This window comes from Trichomycterus rosablanca, chromosome 24 (genome assembly GCF_030014385.1).
Source record: "Trichomycterus rosablanca isolate fTriRos1 chromosome 24, fTriRos1.hap1, whole genome shotgun sequence".
Taxonomy (NCBI): Eukaryota; Metazoa; Chordata; class Actinopteri; order Siluriformes; family Trichomycteridae; genus Trichomycterus; species Trichomycterus rosablanca.
In genome coordinates, this window is record NC_086011.1 from 926,244 (window position 1) to 944,311 (window position 18,068).

General features: G+C 43.5%; 1 protein-coding gene and 1 long non-coding RNA gene across 2 annotated transcripts; one reads left to right on the forward strand and one right to left on the reverse strand.

Annotated features, from left to right (window-relative positions):
• Nucleotides 1-1,097: 1,097 nt before the first annotated feature.
• LOC134301600 (serine/threonine-protein phosphatase 6 regulatory ankyrin repeat subunit C-like) lies at nt 1,098-15,091 on the reverse strand. The gene is made up of 28 exons (XM_062986382.1): nt 15,007-15,091; nt 13,697-13,780; nt 13,403-13,481; nt 13,217-13,287; nt 12,762-12,962; nt 12,538-12,625; nt 11,999-12,141; nt 11,697-11,909; nt 11,041-11,119; nt 10,813-10,927; nt 10,071-10,153; nt 9,643-9,760; nt 9,481-9,549; nt 8,712-8,852; nt 8,039-8,089; nt 7,839-7,950; nt 7,689-7,760; nt 6,719-6,920; nt 6,546-6,633; nt 5,628-5,745; nt 5,251-5,470; nt 4,414-4,498; nt 3,808-3,891; nt 3,575-3,720; nt 2,987-3,069; nt 2,811-2,893; nt 2,637-2,728; nt 1,098-2,186 (listed from the first exon to the last, which is right to left on the reverse strand). Exons 1-28 carry the CDS (start codon nt 15,031-15,033, stop codon nt 1,957-1,959), a joined length of 3,177 nt encoding a protein of 1,058 aa, XP_062842452.1. The 5' UTR covers nt 15,034-15,091; the 3' UTR covers nt 1,098-1,956.
• Nucleotides 8,329-17,103, forward strand: LOC134301604 (uncharacterized). Its single transcript, XR_010007460.1, has 5 exons — nt 8,329-8,815; nt 11,032-11,142; nt 11,968-12,156; nt 12,769-12,980; nt 16,795-17,103. It is a non-coding gene; the product is annotated as an uncharacterized LOC134301604 (long non-coding RNA).
• Nucleotides 17,104-18,068: the final 965 nt, after the last annotated feature.

Below are 18,068 nucleotides of genomic sequence, written 5' to 3' on the forward strand. Positions count from 1 at the left end.
AAAATGTGCAGCTCTGCAACAAACGAGGTAAATTAGGATCTGAATTCTTCCTGATCTGATTCTTGTTTATTAGGTGAGATTATTATTACCTGTTGGAGGATTTTCAGCCATTAATAAACGCCAGAGCAGCACAAACATTTCACCCAGCAATAAGTGACCCGTCTGTTCCTGACCTGAACTCGGACAGCAGCACTGATCACGCTCAGCATCACGTGTAACTGAGGTACAACAAGCTGAAATAAAATCCCTGGAACCCTCCACAGATACACTGAGATGGAAACGGCAGAGGTCAGAGGTCCTCTGTGCAAACATTATTTATTTATTTATTTCAGTCTTCTGATCCAGTATTTCGACCCAGCGGTCAGGAATACCCGAGGTAATGCGTCACGACATATTGCTCATAAAGACAAACACAACAAATAAACAAAGGAAAATTAAATACCAGTACAAGGCAGCGTTAGCTTGGCAGCAGCGACTGTAAAAGCACACTTCAGTAAGAGATCCTGACGAGTGCAAACCTTGGCGTCTAAATGCTCCAATGAATAATAACAATAATAATTATATGTCGAGTGAAAAGTGATGTTTCCTCTTATTCTGTTACAGCAGAGTTCTGTTAGCACTGGATGACGTTCTCATACTTGATGCGCTACAATAAAAGCTGACCTGAACGCCGGTCACTGCTGTGAAGTTGCGATTAGTGCCGACGGTTTTAAGCGTGAAGCGAATTCATCTCGGACCGAACGTAGCGCTATGGAGTCTGGCGGAGCAATTTGCTCGCAATTTTTGTGCTTGCCGCGGCACTCAAAGTTCGCCTGATTGAACTTTGACCCAGTTCGCTGACCTTTTCAAAGCTCCTCCAATGAGACGAACTGTTTGATATGAGGCGGTAAAAGCGAAACGTTTTTAGCGTGACGTACTGTAGTAAAACAGCGAGTGAGGAATGTGATTAGTGGAGGAACTTATGAGCAGTAATAATGAAGAGAAGTTTAGTGCTCCTGTCTCCTTCTTTTACTACATTAAACCACGTTAAGCTTTATTTTCAACCAGAAGCGTTTTAGACTCTGGGAGAAGCTGATTCTGATTCTCAGCATTTCTCAGAAGCTGGAGCTGTAACACAAGTTTAAAAGTGAAACAGGGAGGAGAATCCAGATAAACACAGATACACGTGGAGCTGTAACCATGGATCTGACGCTTATTCCACACTGATGCAGATTCAGATCAGATTCACACGCTGGTGAGGTTTTACCGCACCGATCAAGCCGAGCACTGAACAATGTTTGTCTGGCCGGGCGTCCAAACAGGCACGACTGGCTGTACCTGAAAGAGGGAGGTCGTCTGGGCTTCATTGCAGGCTCATAGTCTTAGCTCTCCTTGACCTGTGTGATTGGTGCAAGCAGGAAAAAATCGCCATAGACAAACTGGCAATGATCAGATTGGGAGAAATGATGGCTGTTGGCTGTCATTCGAATATTTTTAACTGGTCTAGCTCCACAAATGGGGTTTACTTGAAGAAACAATGAGCTATTAGTGAAGAAACTTTATAGTATAACGAGCTTTTTGTTATTGCCAGAGATAATCGCCACTTCACAGCACTAACGTCGTACATTCGCAGTAATGTGCCGGCAACCGTTTTATTTCTGTGGAGTAAATGCATTCCTGCTGAAATGAACTTAGTCTGGATTTAAAAAACACAAAAATTAAGACAATAAAAACAGTTCCATGTGCAGACAAATCCGCTGAGAAACACCTTCATAAGCACATCTGTATCATCTGTATGGCAGCTCCCGTCGTTCATGCAGACGTAGAAATCGTAAACGTTTGTAAAGAATGAAAAACGACAGGACGCTTCAGCATCAGCGTGTTCACCCGCAATAGTAGCTGGACATTCCTGCCCTTATAAACATGGCTGTGTGGTACAGATGTGATAGTGTGTGTGTGTGTGTGTGTGTGTGTGGCTCACTCGGTAAGACAGCTGTCGAGCCCTACGGTAGCATGGCGCTCCTTGGAGTAGCCGTTGGGTAAAGGCTGATGGTTGGCAGCAACGCTGCAGTGCTTTAACACGCTGATGCCGCAGTTGGCAGCAGAGGTGGCGTCTTTGGGAGGAAAAGGCTTCATGGTAGACAGGATCAGTGCCAGGCACTCGGCCACGTCTTTGTTCGGGGCGCACGCCAACGCCGGGGTGTGACCTGAAACGGGACAGACCGGGTAAACACGGACTCTGACCTGACCGTGGTCATCTTCTCTGCACTGTGATGTCATGGTATTGTTGGTCGAGTTGGTCATGGGCATAGAAATGAGTGATAATCAGGGATTCCACGCCGCCTCTGGAGCAGAGAGGGTTCAACAGTGGATTTGAACCCACAATCTACCCACTAGGCCAGGGTTTTGAGCCAAAAATAATAATATTTAAAGAAGTTTAACAAGCACAAACACAAAATGAACTTGTACTCGAACGCCCCCTTGTGGAGGCTTTACGTTACATCTTGTAATCCACAGTGGCACCAGATTGCCACCGTTTTTATTAAGTATATTTATTTTGTGTTTCGTTTTCATGCATCATTTGTGTTGACTGGGTCACGATAAGAATCATGCCCCATTATTTACCCTCCTAAATTTTGGATATATGAAGTACTAACCTTCTTCATCTACAGCCAGTACTGTAGCACCTCGACTCAGCAGCACCTCCACCACCGTGGCCAGACCGTTACGAGCTGCGATGTGTAGAGGCCTGGCAAAGAATTATACGTGTTAAAAATCATTTTAAAGACATGTAACGTCATGCTGAACGTGTGGGGTTCCTGATGGCTCACATCTGTAGTGCACTGTTGGTTGCGTTGATAAGGGACGGGTCGTCGATCTCAGCCAGAATCAGCAGCGCACACATCTCATGACTCTACAATAACAAGGAAATCAATACATTCTGGAATAAATCTATAGATTATTAACGTATTTAGCTGAACGTGTGGAGCGTGTATAAGGAACGTACTCTGCTGCAGGCCAGGTGAAGTGCTGTGTTGTTGTTGATGTCCAGCAGTGACAGGTCAGCTTTAGCCTGGTGCAGAAGCATCTCTGCACAACCAAACATTCAATCAACATCTAAATCAATCTCATATAAACAGGGTTAGGGTTTTTTTAATGCTTTTTCTCCCCATTTTCCTCCCGATTTAGTGACTCAGTTTGGTCTTCCGCTGCTGAGAGACACCAGATCGCATCCGAGGAGAGTACGCCGCTGTACACGCCCTCCTCTTCTCGCCCCTGCATTCTGCACAGGCGTCTCTTCCGCCAATCGGGGTCCTTACACAGCGTATGAAGACCCACCCACCCGCACATAGTCCGGCCCCCACCCTGCAGATACGGCGGCCAATCAGTATCTGCTGCAGGCACTGTTATGTTATGCCCGCCAGATGGCGCCCAGCCGACCGGTGGCAACGCTGAGTTTCGAACCGAGGAGTCCAGAATCTCGGTGCTGGTGTGCAAGCGGAATATCCCGCCGTGCCACCTGGATGCCACTATAAACAGGGTTAGATTTACTGCATATACATGTTAAAACGTCAGAACTTGAGCCGCTCCGTACCGACAGCAGAAGTCTGTCCGTTCTCAGCGGCCACCATCAGCGCCGAACGTCCTAGCTCATCCACCGAGTTGACCTCCGACCCCCAGGATAGAGCCAGTCGCAGTCCAGACTCTTTCTCCGAGTGAGCGGCCGCGTGCAGCGGAGTCCTGCCGACCGAACACAAGCGCAGGGTGTATGTGAGTAACCTGACACGCATGTTAGAACTGTAAACGCAACAGATGACGCGCCCGCACCTTCCTTTGGCGTCTCGGAGGTTAATGAGTTCGGTGCCCGTAGTTTCCAGCAGCAGCTCGGCAGCGGCATCGTGGCCTTTTAATCTGAAGGAAGAGCGGGTCGTGTGTTAGTCCGTGTGCAGACGCAGAAGATAAAATATTAGGACCACCCGCCGACACATGGGGTCTGTGTGAGAACCTAGAGCCCCGCCCTTTATACACATTAAACATCAATGAGAATTTATTTACATAAGAAAGGAACTCCGTTAGTTGCTCCACGTTATATTCGCCCTCCATGTTGGTAGTTTTGAGAGAAAAGTCGTGCCGCCCTCAGTGCTGAGGAGGCGTCAGACGCTCCCTCGATATTCAGTCAGATCATCACTCAGAATTAAGGCGCCTCAGCAGGAGCATTTTAAGGGATTTAGACACGCCCTCTTCTCGGGAGATACATCAATACAATCTGGTCCTTATCAAAGTGTCTCGAGTCTTTATGTTGATCAGAAGTACAAGGAACCACCATCAGCCCGACATCTAACAGATCCCCCCCCACCCCCCTTACATGCACCATGCACATTTTTGGCGGGTGGTCCTAATGTTTTGGCTCATGGGTGTAGCTGAAGTACTTACAGTGCACAGTGCAGGGGAGTGAAGGGATTTGCCTCGTGCAAACTTGGTTTATGTTCAAGTAAAATCTTCAAACAGTCCTTGTGCCCTAAAAAACATCAGAGAACACAGAAGGTGATGGTTACCATCAACTATTTTTAATATAAACACAGTCCACAGAATTATGATCTGTTTATAAAGACAAATTGTCACTCATAGACATCTTACACAACAAAATTGACCTTCCAGTTAAGCGTTTGTTTTAAAAAAAAAGTACTTTATTCTCGAATTTCATTGAATTCATTTCATTTTTATTAACCGTTTTATCCTGGTCAGGGTCGCAGCAGGTCCGGTTCCACTAGAAACACTGGACGCAGGGGAGTTATATCCTGGACAGGGCACCAATCCATCGCTGGGCTTTGGTCATCCCTCCAGACATCGTCAGCCGTGTCTGTGGACACCCAGCCGGCCGATGGACTATCGTTATCGACCGCTGCACCATCCAAGCAGGTTTATGAATATGCAATATACATTTCGAATACTATACAGTTATATATGATATATAGGGTGAAGAATTATGGCGACAATCTATCGCAGGCCTTCGACCATAGCTTGAGACGTAGCCAATAGTGTCCGTGTGGACGCCTGGCTGGCTGATAGCACCGCTGAGATTCCAACCCGGATGTTATAAAGCCAGGGTGGTGCTCAGGGTGGTGCTCAGGGTGGTGCTCAGGGTGGTGCTCAAAGTAACAACAGCAGTTGAAGCAGGCTGTGTCCTAAATCTAATTCGTTAAACATCTGCTTTGATTTTTAATAGATTGTTAGTAATATCACATTGTGTGTGTGTGTGTGTGTGCTGACCGTTGTAGGCAGCCCAGTGAGTGGGTGTGTACCCACTGTAGTCCAGTAAAGAATCCAGAGGGTCCAGCTGAGCGGCCGCATGCACGAGGAGTCGCAGCACCTCGACGTGACCACGCGAGGCAGCGAAGTGCAGAGAGCTCCTGCCCCGGACGTCTCTGCACAGGGCTGAAGCGGAGTGATCCAACATCGCCGACACACACTCCACGTCGCCTAACGCCACCTTACACAGAGAGAGGAAGAGACGGGTGATGTATCCTATTATTCCTCGTTTAAATAACACACACACTTCGAATGCTTGGTACAGCGGGCTACAATGAGCTACAGTAGGTTACGTCTATGAACAGCGTTTTATTAACAAGCCTCACACACACACTTACCGCTCGGTGTAGTGCAGTGTGGCTGCGTTTGTCCCCCAGGTCGGGGTTGTTTCCTCTCTCCAGTAGCATGTGCACGCAGTCGGCATGGCCGCCCAGAGCAGCCAGCATCAGCGCAGTCCTACACGCAATCAAAACAACATCAGGCGTCGCTTGTTTACCCTGACGTGTGGCGGATTTCCACAGAAACGGTCTCAGCACGTACAGAGGGCCGCATTAGTCCCGTCATCTCCCAATCTAGCCATCTCTAATTGCCCAGATATACATTATACGGAAGAAAGTTTAGGGACACACCTGATTACTGAACAAATGTGTTTCAGCCGAATGCTAACCAGTGTAATAAATCAACTATATAAAGGAAAATCATGCTTCCAACTTTGCAGCTTTAGGGAAGGCATCATAGCTGTGCCCCATGCACAAAGCAAGAAGTTTTAAACTCCACTGACCTCAGCCCTACTCAGCAGCTCTGCCACACACCCAGCCACACAAATGCTGTCATCTTTTGACCAAATAGGCACAAATTCTCATAGATATACTTCAAAGCCTTCCCAAAAAAGTGGCCGTTATAGCTGAAAAGATCACATGGACGCATATTTACGTCTTGAATGCTGAGTAAAGACCTGACTGACTTTGGTAGGAGCCAAATCGGTAGGGTACACCATGCAGTTTACAGAAGTTAAAGGACCTGCTGGTTTGCCCTGGTACCAGATACCACAGGACCCCTCCAGACGTCTTGAGGAGTCTTTATTAGGCTATATAGTGGAGATATTAAGGTGCAACCCTGTGCCTATGTTTACAATCTAAGGTACGCGTTCTCTAATTATCTCACCTTTCCTTTGCACCCGTATTGAAAAGGCAATCATGTTTGAATAGAGGACTGTCGATTATATCTGGCAACCGTGCAGACGGCGTGGTACTTACCGCCCCTGTGCGTCGACGAGGTCGGTGAGATCGGCTTCGTGCGCTCGGCTCAGCAGCGTGAACAAGCACTCGGTGCGGCCTGCAGCAGCTGAAGGACGAAATACATCTCAGGATAAATGTTGGAAATTCAAGAGAAGAATAAATCACACACACACACACACACACACACACACCCGCTATGTGCAGCGGAGTCCATTTGGCTGTGTGTTCTCTGACGCAGCACGAGGCTCCGTAGTTCAGGAGAACCTCCACGCAGGATTCGTCGTCCTTCAGAGCAGCCAGATACAGAGGAGAGCGTCCGGCGCCGTCCCGAACGTCCACGCTGACCATCGTCTCGCAGAGGAGCTGCACCGCCTCACACTGACCGTTACACACCTCCGACAGAGGAGCACACAAAAGGTTTCAAATCACTTAATGATCTTTCTGACCCTGTTGCTGCTCTTATTATTATTATTATTATTATTATTATTATTAAGTGCAGGCTTCTTAATAGCTTTTTCATTGCTCCTCTAATTGTTTCCATCGTGTTACTGGCCGTCCTCTTTCTGTTTTACCTTCAACTCTTTCAAACCTAATTGTCTTTTTATTTTTAAATAATTGCTTCTTCTCAAATTGTGTCCACAATAACAGAGCTTCAGTTTGGTTTATCTGGGCTATAAGCGAGAGGTTTGGTCTGATTTGACCTGTAACGGACTGGTGACCTGTCCGGGGCGTTTCCCGCCTTCCGCCCAATGAATAGGACCAGAATCAGGACCCTGACGAGGTGGTGAAACAGACAATTAACCAATTAATTAATACATGAATGGCCAAGAATCTATTTGTTTCTCTTCTTTAGTGTCAGAGCTACTAAAGCATCAATATTCCTCCTTTTTTACTCCTGGCTTTATTTATTGCCCAGGAACAGGAAAGGGCCTTCCCTAAATGCATATCCTATCCTTTATATAGTTGATTTATTACACCTGTTAGCAAATGCTGTGGCTGAAACAAGAATTGAGTCATTAGAAGTGATGTCCCATTACCCGACTTATGCTAATCTGACTTTTATTAAGCTGATTTTATTTCATTTGCATTATATTCTTTGTTATGAACTATTTTTCCAACAGGGCGTGTCAGTGCACACACGAAGACGTCTGTAACACTCACAGCTAAGTGCAGAGGACTGACAGGATAACTGCTCTCCACATCCCCTAAACAGTTGAAGGACATTTCCAGGAGCTACGAGAGAAAACACCACACGTTCACCGTATTGATTCCAGTCATGAGATTAAAAACGTCCGGCGTGCACAAACCCACCAGCTCCAGGTTGTGTTTGTTGCCGTAGGCGGCTGCATAGTGAACGGGACTGAATCCTTCAGCGTCACGCAGACCTGGATCGGCTCCGTTGTCCAGCAAATACTCCACGCACCTGCACTCACACACACCGAGCATGCTCAGTAAGGTCTTACTACACCGCTACAGCCTTACAGGAATTATATATAGAGAGGAAAACTTACAGCAGAGCTTCTTTATCTCTCATATCGCTCTGGAGGTGATCAGCGTCCAGCCTGGAGACACCAAACTCAGGTCAGGATACACGTACATGTCACGTCACGTCATGTATGAGAACCACTTTATTGTGTAAACCTACCTGGTGCCTATATTTACTGAGCTACACCGATCATATAGACCAGGAGTTATCAGCAACCAATCATGTGTTTGAACACACACTGGTAGAATTAGGCGTTCATGAAAACCTGCAGCCATGCCAGACTTAATCACAAGCACCTTGTGGGTATACAATTATTGACTGTGGCTCATCTATAGCTTTGTACAGTCACCCCACCCATCCACTTCCCTCGAAGTGACTTTACTGTGTACTGTGACAGTACACTTTCTAAGCAATTGAGACTTAAGAGCCTTGCTCAAGGGCCCAACAGTGACAACCTACCCAAACATCAAGAGTACCTGCACTAACCAGGTAATATTTGGGTTGGGTTATAGAACATTCTTCGGACAAGGCATGTGTCAGCCTGCAGGGGGCGCCAGAGTACAGAGGCATTTGTATGTGCACACATTGGGAAACACTAGGCACTAAGCAGACAGGGCGTCGAGCTTTAATCACTGTGTGTGTGTGTGTGTGTGTGTGTGTGTGTGTGTGTGTGTGTGTGTGTGTGTGTGTGTGTGTACCTTCGGAAGGTGTGTGAAGCAGCAGCGTAGTGCAGGGGACTGCATCCGTTCACATCGAGTTCATTCACCTCGGCTCCAGCGCTCACTAAAGCTACGGTGCACTGGTAGGTACCGTTCGCTGCTGCGTAGTGCAGAGGAGCTCTGTGTAATCACACACACACACACACACACACACACACAGTTATAATAATACCTGCACATTTTCTGTACTGCAGAATTAAAAACTGATTTTTATTATGTTCTACTTATTTATAATTAGACTTTTTCACATTCTACAACGCTATACATGGTTCAGCTGTGCTGCCGACCTGACCGGGCGTCCAGCAGACACTTGTCAGTGTCTGTGGGTGGGATGGGCATTTCACCTATCTGCCACTCCTTTCGCCTTTAGCCCTACTGAGATTCAAACTCCTGCGAGATTCAGTGAGCTACACAAAGCTCGATATCTCAGCGGTCACGAGCTAGCATGTCATATTCTGGCCACCGTATTTTGCCTCTACTATTACACCCAGGCAGTATCACACCACTTCTTTCACCTGCAAAAGGTGTGTTCATATGAAGGTGCACCAACTTCTATTACCCACTGTCTATGTGCAGCGCCATCGATCAGCCAGCAGAGGTCGTAACTGCAGCAGTTGACCTCTGGCACGCCCACCCTCAGACAAGCCCATGATCGTTCAGATTTGAACAGCAATTTAATAATTAAATGGAAATGCCAGCATGACCAATCACAATTCACCATGATGTAGACTGACAGAATGGTTTCTACCTTTCCAGTTCATCCTTTTTCGTCAAGTCAGCACCACTGCTCAGCAGCAAGTTCAGACACTCCACATTCCTGCCCCCACGTAAAAAATGTAATTAATACAAATCAATACAAAACACACTAATTCATCATTATTCTACATGTTGGTTAGTTTATAGCACGTACCCTCCTGAGGCAGCAGCGTGTAGGCAGGTCCTGCCCAAACTGTCGGGGGTGTTTATATCGAACCCAGCAGATAGAACGTGATTATTACTTAAAGATGAAACAATACTGTACAGCTGACCTGCACAACGACAACACGCGTATCAGTGACAGTAAAAACAACTAAAAACTAAAACATGCACAGTTTAATAAATGATAAAAAAAATACAGTTTATTATTTATCACAGCGCCCTTTAGATGACGTGAAATTGGTCTTGGCTGGCGGACAGCAGTGGTGGTACGTCTTCCACCCCGAGTGATTAGTAGGTTTATTATTTAACGTCAGAGTAACGACTCTCCTCAGTCAGAGTGGAGGTCAACGTCAGTACAGAGTGAGCGTAATTCAATCGGATAGTTGGACACAACTAGATTGGGAGAAAGTCGTTGTTTACCTGAGGAGAGTAACTTTCGACAACAGTCTGAAAACCCGTAGAGCACCGCCAGATGCAAAGGAAACATCCCATGAATCCCGTGACTGAAAAGGAGGCACAGAAACAAAATTTGGGGAATTAAACATCGGTCCAATTAGAACACGAAGGCTGCGCCCGAAATCGCATACTTCCATACTGAACGGTACACGAAAGCAGTATGCGAGAGCGGTTAGTATGTCCGAATACGTCGTTTACATTAAACAGCACGCGAAAAGTACCTGGATGACCTGCTGCCTGGGCGGGCATTTTTGAGTATGCAAACGCTGCACACTTACGGTCCGATGATCTATCCCATAATTAAACTGGAGCTGCAAATGCGTACGAAGCGAAGGAGTGAGACGAACATTAAACATGTTATGATTAAGTACATCCCTGAATAGGGTTATGAGCAGCTTTGTGGAGAACGCCAGAATTAATTTTGTCCGATTTTAAAATGGTTATGACTGTGGCTATGAGACGTTATTCATCACGTGACGTTGGTAAGATGGCGGATGTAGTACGTACGAGGTTGCGTGCATACTGCACACTTGCGTACTGAAAGAGCGTACTGCTTTACCGGCCGAGCTGTGTATACTTCCTCGAATCTAGTACGTACTGTTTAAGTATGTGATTTCGGACGCAGCCCTACATCAAGTAAGACTAATTCTTTATAATAAGCCTTTTAACTCGTGATTTGGATGTTTGTTGACGTTGCTGTGAGTACCTGGCCGTATCAGCACCGTTAGTCATCAGCGTACTGATGAGCAGTTCGTGGCCGTGCTTAGCAGCAATGTGAAGAGGAGTGTTACCATATTTATCAGCACAGTCGATCTCCCCACCTATAAAAGAGCCAGAAGAAACAATATATGTTACTGTTATTGTTGTCGATGTTTATTACTGCATAATTATCACATGGAAGTCTATCATAACTATGTGTGCGCAGGTGATTTACCATTCTGGATAAGGATCTGGGAACGAGTGAAGCGCCCATGAATGGCGGCCATGTGCAATGGGCTCTTACCCTCTTTCGTCTAGAAAATTGAAGAAATCATAAGTAAGCAACACTAAGCATGAACAATAACATATTACAGGCGTGTAACAACATAAATGTTCCTATTCTGTTGATTTTAATATATAATACAATACAAATCAAATTCTGAGACGTTCTGAACATTCAGACAGCGTTCCAATACTGAAAACAATGGAAATTAAAATAAAGATAACACAACTGTCCATTAAAATTGATTCACAGGGGGCGCTCGGGTAGCACAGTGGCCGTTGTAGTGAGGATGAGTCTAACTGAAACACGTCCTTTGTGCTGTTTACATGATCTCAGACCAGCTGCATGGCACACGGTGGGTAACCCTGAGGAACCAGTGCCAATCGGTCCGTCAGTGACATGAACTGCGTGGTAGTTTTATTTGCCCCGACATGTTATAAGCACATAGCATAGCCTACTTTGTCTGAGTAGACGCCTGTCCGGTCGATACCACCTCCGAGATTCAAACCCAGACCTCAGTGGTGGTGGGCTAGCATAATTTACCGCTGCACCACCCGAGCACTTTGACAGAAAACACAACATCTGAATTATATTAACAGAAATCTAACCTGCATGTTGACGTCCGCGCCGTTGTTGACCAGCAGCTCGAGACACAGGGCGCCGTTGGTGGACACAGCCGCCAGGTGAAGTGGCGTGAAGCCTTTCGCGTTGGCCTGGTTCACGTTGGCACCTCGGTTCACCAGCTCGTTCGCCACCGCTTCCTGCCCGTTGTGACACGCCATGTGCAGGGCCGTGTTTCCAAACGCGTTGGCCTCGTCGATCTGATCGATGCAACAGGAGCGATGGTTCAGTGATCCTCAAGATTTATTTTATATACAGACACAGCGCAGTGCAGGTGGTGCGGTTTTACCTCGGCGCCGAGGCGGAGCAGGTGCTTGGCAACGCCGATGTGCCCACCGATAGCAGCTACGTGCAGAGGAGTGTAACCCTGCTCATCTCTGCACCCCACATCAGCACGGCGAGACACCAGGAGCTTCACCACCTCCAAATGCCCTGATCCACAGAGAGGTGAGAGGTGACTGACAGATCCAAAGACTTACCGAGCACTTTATTAGGAACACCTATCTGGTACATACTTGATTATTTACATGCTACACACCAAACACATTAATCTGGCTGCTGGCAGGTATACAATTACTGACTGTAGGCATATGTTGCTCTGCACCGGAACCCGACTGTCCAGACAGTGTTTGGAATGATGGACCAACAATAACATGGTAATGACATGCCAAGATGTGTTGTACTGATATAAGTGCATCAGGTGCAGCAGTGTTGTTGGGATTTTTAAAGCGTAAAGGTAGTGAATGAATGATGCAGAACTTTACATTAAAGGAAATTATTATAATTTTCTACATTTTATGCATGAAAAGGGATTCAAGATGGGTTTACCGAGGTAGGCTGCCCAGTGCAAAGGCTCCCGCTGCTTACTGTCCCTCGCGTTTGGGTTCGCCCCTTTGTTCAGGAGGAGGGTCACCATCTACGGAACAGACAAAAAAATAAATAAAAATAAAAGCACTGTCCTGTCGGGCCCTTTACTCACAAGTCACTTTAGATCAAATGGTCAGATAAAAGCCACCAATCATCTAAAATACTTTTATGTCTGTTTTTGGTACCTCGGAGTCACCGATGTAGGCCGCATGGTGCAGAGCTGTTCTTCCATTCTGATCTGTAACGTCCACGTCCCTCATGAGAGGCAGCAGAGACGCGGCGCATCTCAGCGCCCAATTCGAGGCGGCCACATGCAGCGGCATCTGCCCCAACCGTGCCCTGGCTTCAACCTCCGACCCCTGACTCAGCAGCAACCCCACTGCCTTCTAAAAACGGACAGGATGGTGAGAATACAGTACAGGAAAGAATAAACCACGAGCATCTGTGATACCTCACAAATATGGGCTACGATCCTACATTGTTTACATTACATAGGGGTCTTAATGGCAACAAAACATTATTTATTCTAGTACTAGGCTGTTCGGATGACCCCTGGCTAATTGTTTGCCGATAATAAAACGTTTGCACTGATCTGCGCTCTAGTACGAAAACACGTTATAAAAATACTGAAAAGACTGACGTCATTCCTGGAGGTGGCGGCCCGGTGCAGAGGGGTTAGTCCAGCTTGGTCCTTAGCGTTAACATTAGCACCTGCAAACAAAACCACAAAGAAATACCAATAAAAGAAAGAAAAAGAAACACCAGCACACATTAAAAGGTCGTATCGGTAAGTCAGTGAACGAGCGAGTGCGTATTATAAAGGTACCTGATTTGATAAGGAGGTCCATGATGCGGACGTCGCCCAAAAACGCAGCGGCATGCAAAGGGGAGCGACATTCTTGGTCCTGCAACAACAATCAGCCACCAGTGTTACAATATCTTGGTTTATTATTAATATTTACAACTGGAATATAACTGGACATGGGGAAAAACATTTGGTAGTAGGTACTGTGCTTTTGTTGATGCTGTGGGGGGTGGGGTGTAGTGCTAAATATTATATCTATTATTTATATGACCCCAGTATACTTTAAGTTACCTAAAGTGAAATGATTTTACCCACCAGTTCATTAACATCTTCGTTTTTGTGCAATAACAGCTTCACCTCTTCTATATTTCGGCAGAATATGGCCTGGACTAGCAGGGTCTGGAAGAGAAAATATACATTCACTACACGATTTTCATACAACAAAACAATCTAGTAGGGAAAATGTGACTTGATAGCTGACAAATAAATCATTTGTTTAATGATTTAATGATTTATCTATCAGATATAAAAAGATCCAGAAGTGAAAGTGTAGAGCTGAGACCACGACTGCAGATCAAACAGCAAGCCATTGTGGGCAAAAGTTAATTTTTAATTTCCATTAAATGACTTCCATTAAGTAATAAGATCATAACAGGGGCGCTCGGGTGACGATAAGTTCTCAAGTTCGAATCTCATGATGGAGAAAAGGTTGGATGGATTTCTGTCCCTTAATGCAGTCGAGGCACTGAGTAGTAGAAGAGCACACAGAGCACAGCGTGATCCTCTCTGTGCAATCCATGGCTGGCTAGTGCAAAGATCCATGGCTTAGCCAGCGTGGGATTGATGCAAATGGCAGAGGAATTGAATAGGGAATCGGAAATGACTAAATTGGGATAAAAAGGAGGGAATATACACATCGTCATTTAATGACAATTCCATAGATGAATGCCTTTTGTGCCAACACTCAACAACCATGGGCCTTATCTAAATAGCTGAGGTCCAAAAATGAAGCCACCCGGATACAAATAGAGTGCTTTTACACACAGATATACATCTTATACTGCACATATCCTTTAATTCTGTACTGAAATTGGACTTAATTCTTTTAGGGTACCAATAGTGCCCATTGGAACACATGGAGGGGTAAAATGTGGCATTAGTGCTGGTGCCATGGTACCAAGGTGGTTCCTTTTCATTAATACAATTATTACAGTGTAATTGCACACCAATATGTTACATCAAAATGACTAACTACTGTATGCACACTAGATAATCTACAGTCTGTGTGGGAAAATCCACCAGTTTAATTAAAAACACTAAAATGTAAACATGTTGTATTGTTTGATTTGGTGAAGCTGTAGTGGTGAGATTAGGCTGTCAAATCAATGCATGACTGTAATAACACCGGCTGCACTATTACAGATCACATGAAGCTTATTTACTCTGTGGTTTACCAGTGCAATCATTTGCTAAAAAAAAATCCTGATTCGGTTTTAAAAACGAATAAAACACCATCAGTGCAGCGCAGTCGGTTTAAATGTCAACGCAGATGCTAAATGCTAAAGCTAATCGATGGTAAGCTAAAGCAGAGCTGGTAAAAATAAAGATGTTTTTTATTCTCTCACCTGTTCAGTAATGTTTAATATTCCCATCTCACAAAATCAGTCCGATATAACCTGATCCTTATTCAGGCCATGAACGAGGAGGAAAAAATACTCATTACTATGAATAAATATATAAAAAATGCTAACAGCAGCTACATCCCAATACTCCGTGTTTATTGCTGTGAGTTGGTTTCATATTCGCATATTCGGATTTCTTTCCTCAATAGCTTTTAAAAGATGCGTCCAAAAAGGCTCATCTGTGTAACTGCTCATTGTTGGCAATCAAGACAATCAACTACATCTCAGTTTACTACAGTAATAGATGCTTTTCAAACTGTAAACAATACATTACACCTCCATTACAGTGCTGTAACCGCTACAGGAGCTCAGGGAGCGTCTAAACACTCACATAACAGGAACAGCAGCAGAATCACAGGGGTCCGAGCACTAAACCCATTGTTTTTGTTTGTTTTAGGAAATACTTTTAATAGCTTTGTAACAACTCATCGCTTCGAATAATGATAGAATAAATAGACAGACTTTACACAATATTTACACCTCTCAGACTACATGTTATTAGTTGACAAGCTTGATAAGCTGACAAAATTTAATTAAAAAAACCTTCTAACCAATTCCTCAGAGTGCTCAACAACAAGTTGTATTTCATCAAATGTAAGCCAGAAGATAAACTACACCTGCTATACTGACACTGTCACCCTTTATTACATAGTTTTACATAGTATGTAAGATTTTTAAGAAATATTTCAATAGCTTTTAAAATATTCATCAGTTGTATTTTATCAAGTGTAATCCACATTACACACTACAACTCTTATACTGACACTTTTACCCTTTATTACATCATAAAAAAACAGATTTTTATGTATAACTTCAATAGCATGTAAAGTATTCATCATATTGCTCCAAAACAAGTTGTATAATTGGTGACAGTGTCAGTATAAGAGTTGTAGTATGTAATGTGGGTTACACTTGATAAAATACAACCTGTTCTGGAGCAATATGGCCAATCGTTTAAAAGCTATTGTAGTAATTAAATAAAAATCTGTTTTTATTATGAAATAAAGGGTGACAGTGTCAGTATAAGAGTTGTAGTATGTAAAATGAGTATTTCTATACAACACAGTTTGTTTTGGAGCAATATAACCAGTTGTTCAAAAGCTATTCATATAAATTCACAGAAATAAATCTACCACCAGAATTTAGCTCATGTTAAAGCTACCACTTGTGTAGAAGGCAGATGTTCTCATACTGCTTATTATGGAGCAACACTGTCATTTGATCAAAATACCAAATAAAAGATAAATTAACCAATATATGTGGTGTAGCATAAGGGGTTGGAATTAAATACATATTGTTTTGAAGCAATATATTACCAACAAGATTGGAATTTTTACAAGAGCCTTTTATTACAGGCCCGCAGATGTTAAAATCACCAGGATAAGAGGTTTAGTAAGTCATATATGAGCTACACTTGTGTTTTTACTGTGTATTGTAGTTTATAGATCACGGCTGCATGTACAGTAGAACACAACATGCTGTGTGGATTTCAGAAGACAAACATTTGTGAAGTAAACTAAGTTCTAGCTGCTTGTCTTGAATTTCAACAACGATAATTAGCTATTATTAAGCCTATAGCAGCACCGTTCAAAAGCTATTGAAGAAACCAACTTTACCGCAGTCACACACACACACACACACACACAGTACATTTGGATGATAATTCTTGTAATATTTATATTTGTGTAGTTACTTTAGCTGTAATTCACATGTTTGTTTCTTGTTCCAAAGGAAGACTGAATTCCAAAAAGCTTTCTAGAGTCAATCCTACATCTGTGCACTACAGTACATAGGGTACAACAAAAAAAGGTGTGTTTCTTTATAATAACCTGTTAATAACGTTATTATTAGTGGTATTATTATTACTACAGTTGTTGTTATTATTACTAGTATGTTTATTGCACTAGGCACTTCGTATGTTATTATTCCTTGTATTATATACATACATAGCCTATCTCAGCTGAATAATGAGGAATTCTGTAGTCTGTGTATTCTTTAAAAGTTCTTCACTTCAACTCTTCACTCAAATTGTTATGCTAATTATATGAATCATTAAAATTGTATTACATTAAAAAAAAATAAAAAAGGAAGAATGTTCACTTGTGGTCTCACAATTTTGGCCCCCATTGTATATTCTATGTAAGTATAATAAATACATTTAATAATATAACCACTAGCTTTGCCATTGATGGGGATGATGTGGAAGTAGTGGAAAACTTTTGCTTGTTTGGAGCATTTTTTAACAGCAAAGCAGTCAGGAAACACCAACAAGGATGAAGGAACTGGAGAAGATCTTCGGATGTAACGAGTTTTCTCTCCAAACAAGGATTTTTAAAAGAACCATTTAAAGCAGGACTGGGATGAGAGCACCCTGGATTGTGAAGAAGACAAACAAATAGATCCACCAAATCGAATCTGTCTTACTTAATAACCAGATAAGCGAACTGAAGCTCTTTTATTGTGGAAACATTATGAGAGGAATCAATTCATTTTAAAAGAGTTGAAAGTAAAAGAGGAAGAGGACGGCCAGCAACAAGATTGATTAAAACAATTAGAGGAACAATGGAGACTTTAAGAAACCTGAAGACCTAAATAGAAGTCATGATACTCTGCAAAACGCTATCACGTGGTTGCCAGTTGTCTGAATCGACAGCTATAATAATAATACTGTACTCTTGTTTATATTTCTATACTGAATTCTATTTTATAACTATACACTTATATAATATGTACATATAATTGTTCTAACCTTCTTACTACAAGAGGTTAAATGTGTACTCTGGTTTACCACACACTTCTACCTGGTCTTATCGCCACTGTACCATCTTTACCTCTAACTAGGTTTTATATATATATATTAAATGCGCAATAAGTGAATGTAAATAATGTAGTATTTGATGCGTATTGTGTTTAACGTAAACACTAAGACAAATTCCTAATATATGTGAATGTTAACGGAGAATAGAAAGAATAAAACAGACAAGCAAGGAGGGATTCGATGATTT